This window comes from Diadema setosum, chromosome 19 (genome assembly GCF_964275005.1).
Source record: "Diadema setosum chromosome 19, eeDiaSeto1, whole genome shotgun sequence".
Taxonomy (NCBI): Eukaryota; Metazoa; Echinodermata; class Echinoidea; order Diadematoida; family Diadematidae; genus Diadema; species Diadema setosum.
In genome coordinates this window covers 8,173,123-8,191,397 of record NC_092703.1, presented here as the reverse complement: position 1 = coordinate 8,191,397, position 18,275 = coordinate 8,173,123, and the positions used below count along the sequence as shown (strand labels likewise).

The 18,275-nt window shown below is 37.9% G+C and overlaps 1 protein-coding gene across 1 annotated transcript; it reads left to right on the top strand.

Moving 5' to 3' along the window:
- The first annotated feature begins 5,956 nt into the window (after nucleotides 1-5,956).
- LOC140243085 (uncharacterized) lies at nucleotides 5,957-7,259 on the top strand. Its single transcript, XM_072322820.1, has one exon. The coding sequence runs from the start codon at nucleotides 5,963-5,965 to the stop codon at nucleotides 6,509-6,511; it is 549 nt and encodes a 182-aa protein (XP_072178921.1). The 5' UTR covers nucleotides 5,957-5,962; the 3' UTR covers nucleotides 6,512-7,259.
- The last annotated feature ends 11,016 nt before the right edge of the window (nucleotides 7,260-18,275 follow it).

Sequence of the window (18,275 nt, the reverse complement as noted above, 5' to 3'; positions counted from 1 at the left end):
TATTATTTCTGCATTCACTCAATCAACATACTGTAGGCTACATTTTAGTTTCAGGTCCCTTTAACGCATATTCGTGTTCAGTATACGGTTAGCTCTGTTTGTGTGTGTGTGTGTGTGTGTGTGTGTGTGGGTGGGTGTGTGTGTGTATTTGTAGCAACCCTATCTATGTTCTCTTTGTGTTTTTTTTTCAATATCCATTGTGACATTAAACGTAATGTATCACGTGAATTCAGTGAAAGCAGTAAATCTAGTAGAAACTATTAGTAAAGTTTGAGGGAAATAGGATTGTTCGTTCAAATGTTGTGAATTTTGAAAATATTTCCAAGAGAAAGAAAGAGCAATTGACTTGCCTCCTGTGGAACACTGCAGAAGGCAGTGGGAAAATATTACCCGTTACATTTGCTAGTAATAAAACGAAGGAATGTGAACGTTTCATTAAAAATAACATTTTGTGAGATTCTCCTAACATTTTCTTTGTATGGTTCCAGTCCTGTGACTCATGAATTGTTGCAGCCTTCTTACTCAGCCACGACGGCACGTGGATTTAATCAAAACTTTGAGAATGCACAACTTTGAACTGATTGTCCGATTTCCCCGAAACTACTGATGTTCTTGTACTATATTTGCATTCACTGACTCCACACACACACACACACACACACACGCACGCACACACACACACACACACACACACACACACACACACACACACACACACATATATATATATATATATATATATATATATATATATATATATATATATAATACTTGTATATACATATAGTTGTTTATATATACCGCTTAAAAGGGGTATAATATAGCGGCCACCTGTCTATATTGGCCACTTTTTTCGTCTCCCTTGAGTGGCCGCTATAGACAGCTTTGACTGTACTTAATGCTAATACTTTTGGGTTGGGACGAATGGCAGAGAAAAGTACAGTAACCCTAACCACATCATCACGAAAAGACTTCAGTCAAACTACGCGCTGAGATCTAATATTAGATACAGTACCTGAAATATCTCTATACAACTGCGTGAAAGAACGCATGTATTTTTGTTTAGTCGAACTAACACGAAGTGGATACAATACAGACAATTTCAATTCTTTGACTGTAATTATAATCTAGCAAAACAGAGGAACAGAACGATAATTATTAACGATGACTGTGTTCATCTGATTCGGAACTGAATAATCTCTTAGAAGACGGACTCAGGAGGGAGAACAGTAACGCAGGTTCAGGTGTGCTTTTGTGATTCAATTTCTGGAGAAATGTAAAAGGTGACCATTATACCTCCTTGTTTATAGTCTCTGTTATATAGCAGCAAAGTCATCTGATGTGTGCAGGTAATGCTTTATACAGAGAATAGAGTTGTTTATCAGTTAGGCTTATTTCAGGACAATTAAAACTACATTGATTTATAATAGCAAGGACAAGAAATCAAGTGTTACACACTTCTAACGTTGAGGTGAATTTCAGAAAAATCTGATGGCAAATTTGGATAGGAACTTTTGAGTAAATTAGTATCAAAACTAGTTACCGTTGTATACTGGAAGAAAGCTCGGACAAGTCATGGTCGTTAACCTGATATTCTAGGTTTTGAGTGTTTAAAGCAAACGAATCATGAGGGGCAATTTCTTCACGGATTTTTATGAGCAATAATATTGATTAAAGGGGAATTCCACCTTGAAAATACTATATATGCATGAATAGAAGCAGAATAAATAAAGGAGAACAGCGAAAGTTTCAGCAAATTCCAATCAAAACTGAAAAAGTTTTTTTTTTTTGGTGATATTTGTTGTTATATTTCAAACAGATATTGGCAATGCCATAATGTTACACGTGAGCTCACCCTCATTTGCTCTGTACTATCATACAGGTACAACAAGAAATTTTCGTTTTCCAATAAAATAAATTTCTAATCGTACATGCACCCTTATATAGTCAGTGTAAATGTAATTCTGTACAACTCCTGGATGTCATATTATGTATCATATTCCGTTATTAATAACGCAAAATAAGATATTTTATGGAACTTTTTTTTGCACAGGGCAAATGTAAAGTGAGCTCACATACATGCTATAATTTTAAGCCACGATCATCCTTTCCGTCTCCTCCCCCAATCCCCTATTTCGCCACCATGACCAGCTCTCACCATCAGCGCTATATGATCATACAGTATATACAAGCACATATAGCATTTTCATGGGCCACGCCCCCCCCCCTCCCCGGCCCGGCCCCCTCCCACCACCACCACCACCACCAACAACAACCTACCGGAGTGGGGGGGGGGGGGGGGGTGAGGCATTTCATGAAAGTCTTATGAGAGACTTTTTGCTCATAAGACACACTTATGAGAGACCTCATGAAATGGATTCGAAAGTCTCATATACATGTAGCTATATACATATTAATAATGAGCGACTTTGGCTATTTTGAGATTTACGTAAAGACTTTTATGTAATGACTTCAAGAAACGGACCCTAGAGGATCAACATGCGCATTTCGATGCAGGTCTACCAGCGGAAATGAAATTGATTTTTATGATGCGTAATGTGTGATATGGACAAAGATTCTCTCCTCGGGCGACAAAGTGGGTTAAGATCTCGAGCTGTTTATTGGACGCCGCGCTTTTACTCCGGAAGGACACGAGTGGCGCCCCCTTTACTCTACACGTGCTGATGTTCTCATAGCCTTGATACGCCTTGATAAAAGAGACAGCGAGAGACAGACAGACAAACAAACAAACATGTCTGAAGGTGTGATTTGTTTGATTCGTTAGCAAGCAACGTGACCGACTAAATTGATCGCGTATGATACGTAACAGGTCTAGAAGGACGTGGGTATAACATGACATCTGCGGTCGAAGCTTTTTTTTTTTATTATTATTAACCAAAGGGTTATGCAGTATTTCACTGACAACAAGAACAACGAAAAAAAAAAGAAAATCAAAATGGAGTCTCTGATATATTGTATGAGAAAACAGGTCCCAACCAAACAAACGTTTACCTTAACATTTTGGAAATAAGACGAATGCACGTGTTAAGCAAAGATTGCGTATGGTGTAGGCATGTAGTGTCGAACTGGTGAGCATATCTATGTATCTCTATAAAAAAAAAAAAAAAATGTGTTTCTCCAATTGTAAGCTATATGTGATGTGTTATTAATGTTTCACATGATTACACAGGTGTTGTTTAGTTATATTGTGGCACAGGGCCCCAAGAAAAACAGTATACAACTTTTGACGGAGTGACTAAGTACCCTGTTTAAATAAGACGAATGAATAAACAGATAAATAAATAGATAATTTCACAATTGCTGCTGTCATGAAATGCACCTTGATTCGATGTCCTTACTCCTTTTTTTTTTTTGGGGGGGGGGGGGAGGGGGGCCAAAAGCAACAAATTTTCCCTATTTTCATATCTTATCCAGAAAACGTTACCTAAAAATACCTAAAAGATACCTATCTAACAATTTGAAGTGAACTATTTAAGCCAGTCTTAAACATTTTTCATTTCATTTTATTTCCACAACTTACACACTAGTACAAAAAGAACGAACAATACAGAACAACATGGCAATCATATGCAATACAGAGTGTGGAGGAAGAAACAAAGGCCATTGACTGTCAAGGATTCTCCCTAGTAAAAGGTAACAATCCTGATTAACACGAAGACAAAACAATACAAAACTAAACTAAACTAAACAAAACAAAACAAAACAAAAACTATAAATATCGGGCCTATATACTAGCATCAATAATGAGTCTATTGCAGGTAGGCACTATTGCATATATATGATTTTACAATATATTCTTTACGTTTTCTCTTAAGACAGAAACACACTGCTTAATATCATCTGGAAGACTATTCCACATCTTAGGGCCGAAATATGTTATTGTGGATCGTGAAAACTCATACTTAAAATTAGGTAATCTATAATCTTCCGCCTGTCTTGTACGATATTCATTTACCTCATTGTTCTTCACAAAATCAAAAAAAAAGGCAACATATTACTTCTAAACAAATACATAAAACAATATGGGTTTTATTAAATATCAAATATTTAACAAATGATAATTTTCCGAACAGATTTTAAATGACGTCATGAAGATTGGCGAAGTTGCAAATCCATTTTGGAAAGATGTATTTTATGCTATGTCCCTATTATGTTGTTTAGAGGGATCTGATTTTTTTACTTATCCATTGTGGGGAAATAGTTCTATTCAAATCGGGCATAAAACTGTGTTTTTCAAATCGTGGCATGAAAAAGGTATCAGATAATATCAACGATTTGGTTGATAATAAGGGAAATTTGTTGTCCCGGGAAGGTTATACCTGTCATATCATTCGGTAAGTCAAGTAATTGAGTGTCGGTTTGGTGGTTACTTTCAAAGATGTGAACAAAATATTGTAGATCCAGTATTGCCATCACATATCAAAATACTATACTGCAAGAATTAAAAGGATGTAGGTGCATTTATAAAGCTCTTCTTGAAAAAAAAAAAAACAACAACAAAATGTTTACCTTTGATATGTTTTAAATGGGAACGACATTTGGATAGTCCCCCTGAAACTGTCAAAATGGAAAAGCATCACATTATGATATTTCGTTTTACTGTGGACATTGGGTTGAGATATTTTCAATATAAGATAGTAAATAAGATAGTAAAATAGTAAATAAACTGTATAAGATGAAAAAAGTCAGTAGTGATAAATGTTCGTTTTGTAAAGAAGAGTTGGAAGATATTGTACGTATTTTATGAATGTGAAACTAGTAAGTCAATCTGGAATGAAACTGAAAAATGGATAAATCTGAAGGTTCTAGAGGACAAATAAAATCTAGTCTGGAAAATATCATTTTTGGTTAAAAAAAAAGAGAAATGATGCTCTAAATTGTGTTGTGATTTTGATTAAGCAACAACTGTTTGTACAAAAGTTAAAAAACAAAGTCCCTAGGTTTAACTCTATGAAGAAAAAAAATTATGGAATATTATGCAGAAGAGAGATACATTTATTCTGTATCGGGTACTCTCAACAAGTTCAGTTTAAAGTGGCAGTCACTACAACATTTGTTTGTGTAAATGTTTACGAGAGAAATGTTAAGAAAAAAAGGAGATTATGGTTGAACATTTTGAGTTTGTATTATGTTGATATGGAGAAAATAAAATAGTCCATGGAGGGCTAAAAAGTTTGAAAAAAAAAAGATTGGCGAGCCTACACAATAGAAGTCTTGTGTGTTCTGTGTGGTGTGGATGCGTGTGTGTGTGTGTGTGTGTGTGTGTGTGTGTGTGTGTGTGTATTTGTGTGTTTATGGTATTCATTTTTTCATGAAGTCCAGCTTATCTCATTGTATATAATATGTTTAATTGTATTTGGTATATGGCCCCACTCACAAGCCCTGATATACAATTATTATATACATTTTTTTTGTTGTTTTAAATAAATTGAATTGAATTGAACTGAATTAAGGAGCAGTGATGAGCATCTACAAAGCTCGCAGTATGTGTGACGCAGTTACAGTCGACGATATCTATATATATTTTTTTCTCTCTCTCTTCCTGCATGCCAAAGAGCATTGAAAAACACGTCGATGTATACTCGACGACTCAATTTACATAATTATGCATGTATGTACCCTCGACCTAATGCGAGTCCTTTTATCTGTGTCGTCAACTTGAAGTTGACATGAAAAAAAAAAGTGTGGAAAGAATAAGCTGGTATTTGCATACGTTTCCGTCTTATCTCGATGAGCAGCGGTCATTGGTGCCGAGGCGCCATCACTCCACCCACTTTTGTCGCAGAAACGTGGGAGCAACAATGCTCGTCATCCCTTAAATCAAGTGACATTACTAGAGTCGTCTCAGTTTGTTCGACCGCTGCCATACAGGTCACAAGTGAGGCCAAAGCTCCACACAAACACACACACATTCTCTCTCGTTGATAACTTTTTTTCAGAAATGGCGGGAAAATTGTTGTTTCTCTCCGCTTTGGTCGTCGTCTGCGTGTCGACCGCTCTGGCTACACTTGCGACGCCGCAGTGCGGCCCACCTCGCGTTAATGACTGCAACAACAAGGCAGTGCAAGGAGCGGTGTTCTGGGAAAGCATGCAGTACGAGTACATCCCGAAGCGTCTCACTAGAGATGAGGCGGAAGCATACTGTAAGCCATGGGACGAACGAGTGTGTACAGCCTCATCACGTTTCAGGGCCCACCTGATCTCTATCTTGTCGGAGAAAGAACTGACCCATGCAGCTCAGAAGGCCTATGAATCGGCCTGTATCCGTGAAGGCAACTTCTACTGGATCGGCGTCACTTCCATCTATTATGGAAGACTTAGGTACTCTGACGGTCTGTCCTCCAGATTCGCGGCTTTCGGAGACAACAAGATTTCTTCACTAAGCAAGGGAAGATGCTTGGCGATGAATGGCTTAACAGGAAAGATGGTGGAGATGTCGTGTGCAGAGAAAATCGGATTCGTGTGCAAGATCGCGCCCACTCAACACTAGAATGCACTACCAGACGGTCGTTCGTCGTAAGACATCAGGCATATTTCACCATGACAATCCTATCTATACTTCAAAACCTACCTTCGATTTGACTGATGACCACTTACTGCTTGACTAAACTGCTAAGTTATTGCGAGTAAGAATATATAAAACTTTCAAAACAGAAACAGAGAATAAAGGAACAACAACAACTGAAGTTTCCATATATTTTCCTATCAATTCATTATTAGTCAGAATTATTTTGTTTATTCAGCTACAACTTGAAAAGCATAATACCAATGACTCTTAAATCACGAGCTTATTTTAAAGAAAATGCATCTTACTATCATCTTGGTATTATTTCATTTTATCTGGATAATTTATAGAAACAAATGTGGCTTGAAAAGCGCTTCTTCAAATGGAGGAGGCCCTCAAGAGGGAAATGTTAGACATTGAGTATGTTTTGTCAACTCAAGGTTTTAACAGTGTATCATCCGATACTCGTTGAAAACGTTATATTGCAGTATGAATCATAACCGCAAAGTATTTTCAATCATACAGTTTTGCGTGAAGACCTTACTATTTCACTATACTGCCCAAAACTGATGTCGTCGTGTGATAGAAGAAACATGATATTTTGACCTGCTAGTATATCAGTACAATCAGAGGGGCTCCTCTATTATAACCTAAGCAGTGAAGTTGACTCTTTTTGCAACTGAGAGTATACGAAGTGTTTTATCCCCCAACGAGTTACGAGTTAAGCGTCATTTCTAAGCAGTTTTACAATAAATTTCTCGTTAGATAGAGGAATATAAAGCGTTTCCAGTGATACCGCAATAGTTACATAACAAGGAGTAATATTCTTCATGTTGCGAATAAGAATATTTTTAAATTTTCTTTTAATTTCATTTGTTTTTTTTTAAGCAAGTTTAATCGCAAAATCTCAAATTGACAAGGAAGGCGTTGAATCAATTTCCGATGTTTTCACATTCTGCCTTCCGTTTTGCCAGAAGTAGAAAATAAAAAAAAGGTAAACGAATTTTGTTGGTCCTGCCCGTCAGAAGTATTGAAGTAGTGATTAGGTTGTAATGGAGCAGATTACCAAACTGAGCTCGAAGCACCACAATCTATGACTATCATATACTTTTTGGATTCTAGGGGCGAATCGTCATTAAAGACGTAGAAAACATAGCGTCATGGATATCATTTTCTAATTCGATTCTAATTTATTCTAATTGCATTACCAACTAATCTTGTTTGAAAAAATACGGAAATAAAACAAACAGACCAATTAATAAAAGAAACCCTACATTTCAACAATCGGAATGGGTGTGACAATGTAAACAAAGACTTCCTCCTCTGTATTACTTTGAGATTCTTGTTTTTAGATTTATGTTAGCATGCATACATATTAGCAAACCTAAATAAATACGTGTTTGAATATCACATATCAGTTTGATCACAGGAATCCTTGTAATCCTTTCTACAGCACAGTGTTGTGAATTTGAGAAAAGCTTAAGAGGATAACACGCTTAGAACATGATGGAGAAATTTGATATTAGTTTCGAAAAGTCATCAAACTACGTTTGTTGGATTACTATTCGTGTACTCTGTACAGCCAAGAGCGACGATTTTGACATGACACGCGAGCTGTGACTAGGAAAGTTAATTGTTGTACTGTGTATGAGTATAGTTAACATCATTTTCACACTTGTGTCGTACGTTTCACTTCTTTCGAATTTTGTCACGACTCACATTCTGTTACAGCGCCCCCTGGTGTCCGATGAACAGTAGATATATAAAATGCACTGAAGACCGAGCATGCTCATCTCGTTACTGCTATTTTCTTTTGACAGTCGTTCCATATCGAGTTGTGTGCCTGCTGCGCACAACGTGAGTTTTTCAAGCACTGTGCTGGTTTGAAGCACCGTTTGAAAAGGTCGTGGTTATTCTGTGGATGAAAACGTGTGTGTGTGTGTGCGTGTGTGTGTGTATGTGTGTTTGTGTGTGAGGGTTTTTTTTTTTAATATTCGACTTTTTGTTTTGTTTTACGATATTTTTATATGAATTTCATTCAATATCAGGTCTATGTTGATAATGAAATTTATATGAACAACAGCAACAACAACCACAACAACAACAACAAAAAGCAGTCGTATTCTTCTCTCTTGTGCTGCTAAATTATTTTACCAACATACAGTACAATATAATTTGTTGTTTTTTTTTTCAGATCGATTTTGCTTACATGCATTTATCCTGATTTGAGACATCATGTCCCTGTGAGTGAGTGTGTGTGTGTGTGTGTGTGTGTGTGTGTGCATTTCGGATGGTATATGTGCTTTTTATTTTTCGTTGATCAATGATGTTGTTGAATGTATAATGTATACATAGTACACTCGGGATGAATATCTTGTCATGATTATTGAACCCCCCCCCCCAAAAAAAAAAAAAAACCCAAACATGATTGTGTTTGCCGGAATGTACGTGTTTGCTGCTTGGTATCCTTGTTCAGCATACTGCGTACTGGTGTTCTATTAGTCACTGGAAGAATACAAAGTGAAGTATTATGTATATGTATATATATATATATATATATATATATATATATATATATATGTATGTGTATACACACATATACATATATATATATATATATCCCTAGTTGGCACCTTAGGGAGACATATTGGGGGGAAGTGTCTTCATTAGGGAGACAACTGGTCATTAAGGAGACAATTTTCGTGTCTCCATTGCGTAAACTGCCATTGAACATGTAATAATAAATTTGCATATAAAACAAATGGAAATGTCTTCCAAATGACCCATCTAGGAGTATATATATATATATATATATATATATACATATATATATATATATATATATATATATATATATATATATATATATATATATATATATCACATAGGTTGTATGTAATATATATAGGGAGCCCTACAGCTGAAGTAGATATGGTATTTAAAAAAAGATAAAATCAGGTCTCACAGACATCGATAGACGTATGTTTTAAGTTTTTAATCATCGATCCTTCGTACCCAATTGATAGTGTGCATCTTTCGCCACCAAAATGGACAGTTTTAAACAATATGGATACAAAAAATTGAATTAACAAGCAAATAGACACATATACTACAAAACATGTACTACAAAATAACATACCCCAAGAGGATTAACTATAGGCCTACGCAACCAAACAGGTAAACATGCATGCATACACAACACGTGCAAACCGGACACCGGGGAACAGTTTTTTTATTTTCGGGGTCTTGATATTTCTATCATAACTTAAAGTCAGTTCACAAAAAAAAAAAGAAAAAAAAAAAACTAAGCCATATAATCCGTCTCCGCTCAAAACCTCGTACGGATGCACACGTCTTCTCATGCAATGCATTCTAACTGATACGCAATTCAGTTCAGTTTAGTTCATTGATGTTTATTTCCAGGAAATACAGATATACATTACCGATAACAATGTAATCAATGTGAATATGCCAGCGGCACATTTCCAGAAGTAAAGAACATGTCACGGGTGTGCCCTAACATAAGATGAAGATGATAGGCTGATGATATATAACTACTCGTACATACAAGTACATGTTAAATTGCACCTAAGTTACCTATTCTCCACTAAATTCCACTCTACAATCTTAATCTTGCTTCCCCCTCCCCAACTCACTAGATTCCCCCTTTTTTTTCTGAATTAAATCAGCAAAAAAAAAAAAAAAAAAAAAAAGTTTCAATGATTACTTGTACATTTCTTTGTCTTTCCCTTTATCTGTAGCCTGCCATTAACCATCTCACACTTGCGTCAATTGGGGAAACTCCTGCATTTTTTTCTCTTAAGATAAAAAGAATTGTATAATGTAGTTCTTTGATTTTATCGTATTTTTATACAATGATTTAAAAAAAAAAACAATCACTGTGATACTAAGTACATGTATAATGACTAGGGCCTACTGCAAATTCATTACGTAGATTTTTTTGAAATACATTTATTGTTAATTCACGTATGATTTTTCATATAATTATTTGCATGGAGAGTGCGGAAATAAAATCAAAATTAGAGTGAAAATGAAAGCTAATTGTCCCCGTCTGATCCCACCCCCCCCCCCCCCCCCCCCCTCCCCGGCTCTCTCTTAGGGGATTTCCCTTGGCCAAGAAATTCATAAGAGGGCGCTTTTCACAAGACGACCGCATGAAAAGAATACAACCAGTAATCACAGCAGCGGACTTCTTACCAGGGAGGTGGGATCAAGTTTTCCCGTCTAGTGAGGACAGTTACCTGTACGGCCCGGCGTACGGCTGGCGTGGAGTTCTTGAGTTCCACATATTAAAGCAGTGTGACTCAGCTCTGACATTTTAAGCTCATGATACTACAGTCCACTTTGTTTGTAAACGCGGTAACAACATGCAGCAGACTAAATTCATTGCCTTGTACGTGGAGCGTGGTAAAAATTTCCTTGTTCTTTCGTATATATTTCAACATTCATTGTATTTTTTAAACGGCTGTGTGTGTGTCATTCGTAAAAACTTTTACATAGGGTCCTATGTCATATTTCTATTAATGTAATCCTTGCCTACCCGTGCCTAATAAATACATGTTTTACATGTGTTCCATTTAAACACTTACTGTACAGGAGGTGAATTAGAGCACACTCGACTGAAAATAGATTCTAACCCACCCTATCGATCTACTTACATCACACATCATAACATGATCTAGGACTGGAGTAGGATGGAAACCTGGGCTGGCTGTCACAAGAAGTTTTGTTTGTAAAGTTTACTACTTGATGAAATGTTTTGGCATCAAAGGAGGTAGCGACTGGGCTGTGTGTAGTTACAAAGGAGGGTGTGTTAGACTATGTTTAACTCTTTATTTGCCATGGTGGAAACCCCCTGTGTGCCACGTTATTCTGAGGCACGAAGGTAGTCATGCTTTGAGAAAGAATTCTGTTTTTCCAATCTATACAACTTCTACAAATTTCTGTTAAGCTGGACATATTAAAAGTGAGCAAAGTTGAAGAGGAATGCCAAGCTTTGCTTTGCTATAAATTGTATGACAAATCTATTTCTATATATTTTTTCCAATGACCAGTTGCTACATTACTGTAAAGGCATGACTTTTGCACATGAAACCGTGAGAGAAACTTAGAATTTACACGCAAATTTAGTTGGGGACACCGCTTGATATGCAATCACCACATAGAATGCAAACTGTATGTAAAAGGAACAAAAGCGCGAGAAAAGCTTTCATTGTACTGCGGGATTAGGCGATTTATCGATCGGTTTAAGCGGATTAGTGCGTTTGAGCGGAATATGCGAAGTTGGCACGCCGTCGACTGAGTGGGACGTGCGAACATGGCACATACCTGGTAAAGCGTTATGAGGGGGCTAAATTATTTTGCAGTCCTGGAGTATGAAAGGGCAGAAGGCAGTTAATGACCCCACCAAGTAATTACCTGATACATGTGCAAAAAGGGATATCTGCTCTGAATTATTACCCATAGCAGAGAATCACAGCTCCACAGACATGACAGACTTACATGTAGCTGAACCCTAACCCCAGGGCGCTCCTTGCAGTTACTGGACACGTCACCATGTTAACTGCGACCAGCCCAAACTCCAACTTGCAGTTTACGTTCTATACAATTACAAGGGAGTGCCCTAGGGTTAGACACCATGCACTTTGATGCAGGCATTGTAATTTGTATGAATAAGGGGAAAACAAATTGTTTTGAAGGCCCCAGATAGGTTGTGACATTTGTCTGTGTACTACCTGTGTAGTGTACTGTAAAGCGAAGAATGTTCGCGTGCATTTTAATTTCACAAATTTTGCGAGAGCGAAGATTCGTGAAATTAAAATGCACACAAAAGTTCTTGTCTATGTGCACTAGATCCCCTATATGCATTGAATGCCAGTGGCAATTCGTGAAAATTTTATGCCAGCTGCGAAAAAGGCCACCAGCTCCAATTTGCAAAAATTTCATGCTGCGAATATAACATGGTTTACCGTATATTCATCATGTTCATACTGTGGACTCCCATTATAATGAAGTCCTCGGGACCGGCAGTTTTCTTTCGTTATATAACGAAAGAAAACTGCCGGTCCCGAGGACTTTGGAACATTATATATCAAAATTTTCTTACAACTGAACAAATAAACAATAAAAATACATAGAGTGGATAACATTGCGGCCTGAATTTTTATTTCGTTGTATCCAGAATTTTGTTATAACCATGTTCGTTATAATGGGAGTGCACTGTAGTTCGTATGGAGATCTTTATTTATTTCAAAAACATATAAACATTATCTAAACCTGATAATTACAGAGTTAAATACGTGAGTGGAATCTAATGATTGATTTTCCATAATATGTCCTGTTGCATGGATCCTCCAGTTTAGGCAAAAGGAAAAATGAGAGCGAGTGAAATCAAGTTGATAATGTGTAAAGTTGTTTTTCTGTGGCTTCACACCTCTAGAAGTTGTCCTGGAGGACTTTAATTTGAAAAACTTGAGTGTGTTTGGTGCATTATTTGATTTACCATATCATCTTGAGTTTGCTGTATGAACCATGGGACCCTTTACCTTTAAGAACTATTTTTGTCTGTGTCTATTATAGGGACACTTTCATATGAAAGTGTAGTTTGAAACCAGTAGCACCATTTATCACTTATGTATTACTCACTAATGAATTGCACCGTGTTGAATATGTTGACAGTAAATTTCATTGTCCACCTCACAGATTGGTTAAAATCACCACAGCTATGTTTCACTAATTACACTGGCAGCAACTGTGCACATCCTGATCTGAAAGCAATCAAGCAATGCAATTTCCATATGTAGGATAATAGTGTATTGATTGAGGGCATCATTGATAGGCAATACATGAAGGCCCTATCTTTCATTCTACAGATTAAAGGTAAAAACTTGACTAACAGACGGACTGACAACATCTGCTGGGGAGCTGCATTTTATGCCCATGGAGGAAGTATGGGAAAAGTGCATTTTTGATTATCAGTGAATAGTTTTAAAGGGGATGGCTAGAAACTGATCAGTGGGACTCGGTGGGAATGCTGGGGGATGATTGTTCCAATCCTTGTGGGAATCATTTAAGACTATATACATTATATATCTATTGTTGTGTGAAAATTATTTGCTTCAGAATGGTCTCATATTCAAGTAATGAGCAGTTCAATGTTTCCAGGTTAGCATGCCTGTACAGTGTCGGGGCGATCGTTAACGGGCCGTTAAAACTGATTAGATACTAGCCATCCCCGTTAAAAAGCAGCAATTGTAACGCATATACAAGGAGCATGTCTCATTAGATGATTTTCTGAGATGTCAAGGCTGAAATAAGACCCCGTTTACAGTGCGAGGCTCGGCCGCGGCTCGGCCGTGGCCGAGCCCAGCCCCGCTTCAGTGTAAACGCGCAAAAGGCCAAATGCGAGGCCAAAATTGGCCTCGCATTTGGCCTCGCTCTGGAGGTGGTCTCGGCCGTGGCCGAGCCGCGGCCGAGCCCTGCCTCTTCTTGGTGTAAACGCAAACTGGGCCAAATGCGCGGCCAATTGCGCGGCCAATTTTAGTCTGGCTTCCAAACCCTCTGCCTGTATCTTTCGCTATTCAGGATATTAACCCCCTCGACATCGAAAACTAGTATAGTTTAAGGTGGTTTTGTCCTGCAAAGGATTTTTTCCTTCGGCAAAGGCCTTTGCCCGAACGGCGACTTCGTTGCCACGGAATTCATATGGCAAAGGGTCTGAAAACTAGACAATACCAAATTGCGTTTGTTTGCAAGCAGAGCGCCACTACGACAAAATATTGAAAGGTTTGAATCAAAAGCGCGGCCGAGCCCAGCAGTGTAAACGGACAAAATTGCGAGGCTCGGCCGCGCAATTGAGGCCGGACTCGGCCGCGGCCGAGCCGCGGCCGAGCCCGGCCCCGCACTGTAAACGGGGTCTAAGTAGCCCTTCTGTGCCATTGAGTCAAATGTACACTGATTTCACACACATTCAGGCTGTGGATAGGAAATTGATGTCACACACTTACATTGCTCTGTAGGGTCAATACTCAGTATCAACATCCTCAATAATCAGCAGAAGGGCCAGTGCATTCGCCAGTAGAATGACATGTTCATTGGAATGTCGTTTACAAATCCACAGTAAGTTTGTGATACTTCAACTAGTACCACTCGGTAAGCGGCATCAGTGCAAACTTATCGCTGTTCTCTTGATGATACTGCTTGTCTTGAAACCATTGCTGGTTACGCGACATCTCTGAAAAATGATTTAAGTAACTATTGGGACTCAAGCCTCTAGACACGACTGTCAGTAATGCCATTCAATGAAAGTTTGAGAGAGAAAAGATGTCAGAATACTTTGCTTTTTGTTTCTTATTTGAAGGCTTTGGTGACACCATGCCCTTTTTGTTTACAGTGTCATGATTCAAAAGCCCATATCTGTAAAGTATTGTAACGTAAAGTGCTGAATGTTGAAAAAAAAACAGAATCTTTTAATTATCTTATCTTCTTTCCCTCTAAATTTCTTCATTTTTTCTGAATGTTTAAATGTTATGAACTTCACATTTTTTTTTAATGACACATGTTACAGTGGTGATTTCAGATGACCCATTGCATTTCAATGGCTGATCGTATTCATACATAAGATAACAGTGGCATGACTTGACTTAATGTAAAGTTAAAAATAGGCATTTCTCCAAACCATGCTTGTCTGGGGGCTTGGCTTTCTTGCAGTTTCAGTATGATAGCTCTTTGGAAATAAAAGTGGGACAACTTATATGTGTCATTGCAAAGCCTTGAAGAGCACCTGCCCAGATATTTCAAAGATGTAATTATCTCAAACTAATAAGAGCTGATTTTATGTGATGTCATTGTAGGCTTTTGTGGCAATGCATCTTATTTGACTTAAGCCCAGGTTACTTCTCAAGATATTAATGAATGACAGGGGACAATGTAGGCTTTGCTTGTTGGAAGCACCTGTCTGTTCAGGGGATGTATTTGCTGAACGTCCGTCTTTGGTTTGGTGAGCTTGGCAAGTCTCATGCACGGGTCATGACCCTGAATCATTCAGAGACAGACAACCTGGCCTAGGAAATGGAGTACTTCCTTGTTTTCATCGACCGTAACCCCTCAGTGTTCCCTGCGCGCCTCATAATGTGAACGATGCATACATGTGCCTCATTGTCCTAACACTCAGATGAGCAGCCGGTAACATGCTAACGAGCCATGCACGTTGTCTTTCCACGAGAGTGGAAAGTCCTTCTGTCCACTAGTTCTCAATGCTCTGACGTCTGATCAATAATTCATACTCAGTTTTGTGTCATTTGAATTTTACCTGCCCCGTCCTCCCCTCCTTCTTAATCCTCTCAACCCTCCCCCTCCCAACCGCCCCACCCCCTGATTCTCAACCCCTGGCAACTCTACTGCACGTTGCTATGGTTACCAGTGATTGACAACTGATGATTGGCTGGCTGGGGGGACAAAGTTGGGATGACATCACGCTTCCTGCCGAGCTTCCTGACTGATCTGGTCTAATTAGCCAAACTCGGCAGTCCGGGGGACAAGTATGGATGGTGAAAGATAGCGCCCTGTGAGGCTTGTAATATTTGCGAGGGTAGGGCGATAATATTGCCAGCCATTGTCTGTACAGTCCGTTGGGCAGCACTCTATGTCGGTAAGTGTCTCAAGAAATATATCTGCGACTCGAGAGCTCTAGAGCACGGTGATGATATCTACAGAATATTGTTTTATCTCTTCCAGGAAGGAAAGAAACAGGCAGATCATATGTCTGTGTTCAGCAAAAATTTTTTCATTGTTGTTGTTGTTTTTCTTTTTAATCTAATTATCCTTTTTTTTTTCTAAAGTTGTATTAGCTTTCAGCAGCCATGCCTTGTTGTTATTTGTGTAGCATAGACTTAATTGCCAGGTTTCTTTAGACTATCAAGTGCTGCAGAAACTTTGTCCATACCTTTTATTAGTACAACATTATTGATTGCATTATGAATGCATACATGAATCATGCCATTATTAAGATTCTTAAAATAAACAACGCAAACAAAAAACAAGCCTTAATGCTGACTATCCATCCACTCACTATATCTGTCTTTCAATAAATGTATCCCTTGATTGACATCTTAGTCAGTAATTGATGTGACTTTTTTTTTTTTTAATGGATCACCTGTTCTGAAGTGCACATTGATTTAACCCGTCGAGGACGAGTCCCGAGTATACTCGGGGCAGGTGTCTATGAGAAATGCGTGTTGTAGCAAAATCAAACCGTCCTCAATGGGTTAATAGCTAAGTTGCTTAAATGTGACTGTTGAACAAACTTGAGTTGTATTTTATTGCACAAAGAAGTAATATCAGATGTCATTTTGCCATTGTTGCAGGGCAGAGGTAATATTGTATTCAGGTGTTTGAAATATTGAAGGTAGCCATTCATTGAAATATTGAAGGTAGCCATTCATATCTCAAGATTGGGTTTTGTCAAATGTCACAGAGGTTATTCTGACATACATTTGTTGACCTTTGACCTTTTTCAAATTACATATTTATATATGAGAGCAAATGGTAAAGCATAAAACGGACGGGCGGTTTCGGGCGTTTCAGTGACTGATGCCAGTGGGTTAAAAAAACTATAAACTCCTAAGAGCTGTTCAGCATACAGAAAGGTGATTTTGTGTTTATGCTTCCCCAGTAAACATGATTGGAGAGAATCGCTAATTGTAAACACGGCTTGCATTTATGCTTCCCCGGTAAATGTGATTAGAGAGAATCGCAGATCGTAAATGCATCTATTTGTGCATTTTGAATCGGCGCTTTGAAACGGCGTTTGTATCGCCGTGAGTCAGAACGCAACTGTGTTTTGCACTAATCACGTTTCAAATGGCGGATTATGGCTCAAAAAAGCTAAGCATAAAGGCACCCTTAGAACAGGGAGGTATTGTGCAACCCTGTCCATTGCATGGAGGAAAATGCAACCTAACATTATATTGAGGCTTGGAGCATTTGCACTCTACATGTGAACCCCTCGGTGCTACAGAGTTTTAACAGCCAATTGTGAGGGAAGCCATTGAATTTGTTGCAGAAATGTGAGAGAATTTTTATGATTTGAGACTTCCCTAGCATTAGTCAATGTCTGATAATGGTAACCACTAATTCTCTTTTGTCCATTAATTACAAGATTTGTCATTGCACATTAAAACTTCTCTCATACATGTACCTTAAGTGGATGTCATTTCCTTTTCAAGGTATATTTCTCTGTAGAGGTTCATTTTCTATTGCCATGGCCATGTCTGATAATCTTTCATCATTCAAGCTGTTATAACTCTTTCAATATTTCTCTATAGTTTCACTTTTGAAACTTTCAGCAGTCCATTGGTAATATATACCTTAATATTTTTTTTTTCAGTGGAAATTACTTTTTATCTGGTATAAATTCCCTCATCATGCGAGATTGAAAGTTGATATGGAGTGGGAAAAACAAATATTCATCAACCCAACCGAACAGTTTTAATGACTATACATCAAAGTCAAAAAGCAGTCATTATTTGGCAATTGATATACAGATTGAGAACATGGTAGTCACTTCTTGAACTGAATAAGAAGTTACACAGAGTAATTGTATTCCACATATTCATGGTATAGTTAACTAAGATAGTGTTTTGCATTTAGAATGTAGACAGTGAAATACCACGATATTTTGTGTGGTATTTTGTTGTATTAATGCAATTACACCACAATTTGCTTTGTG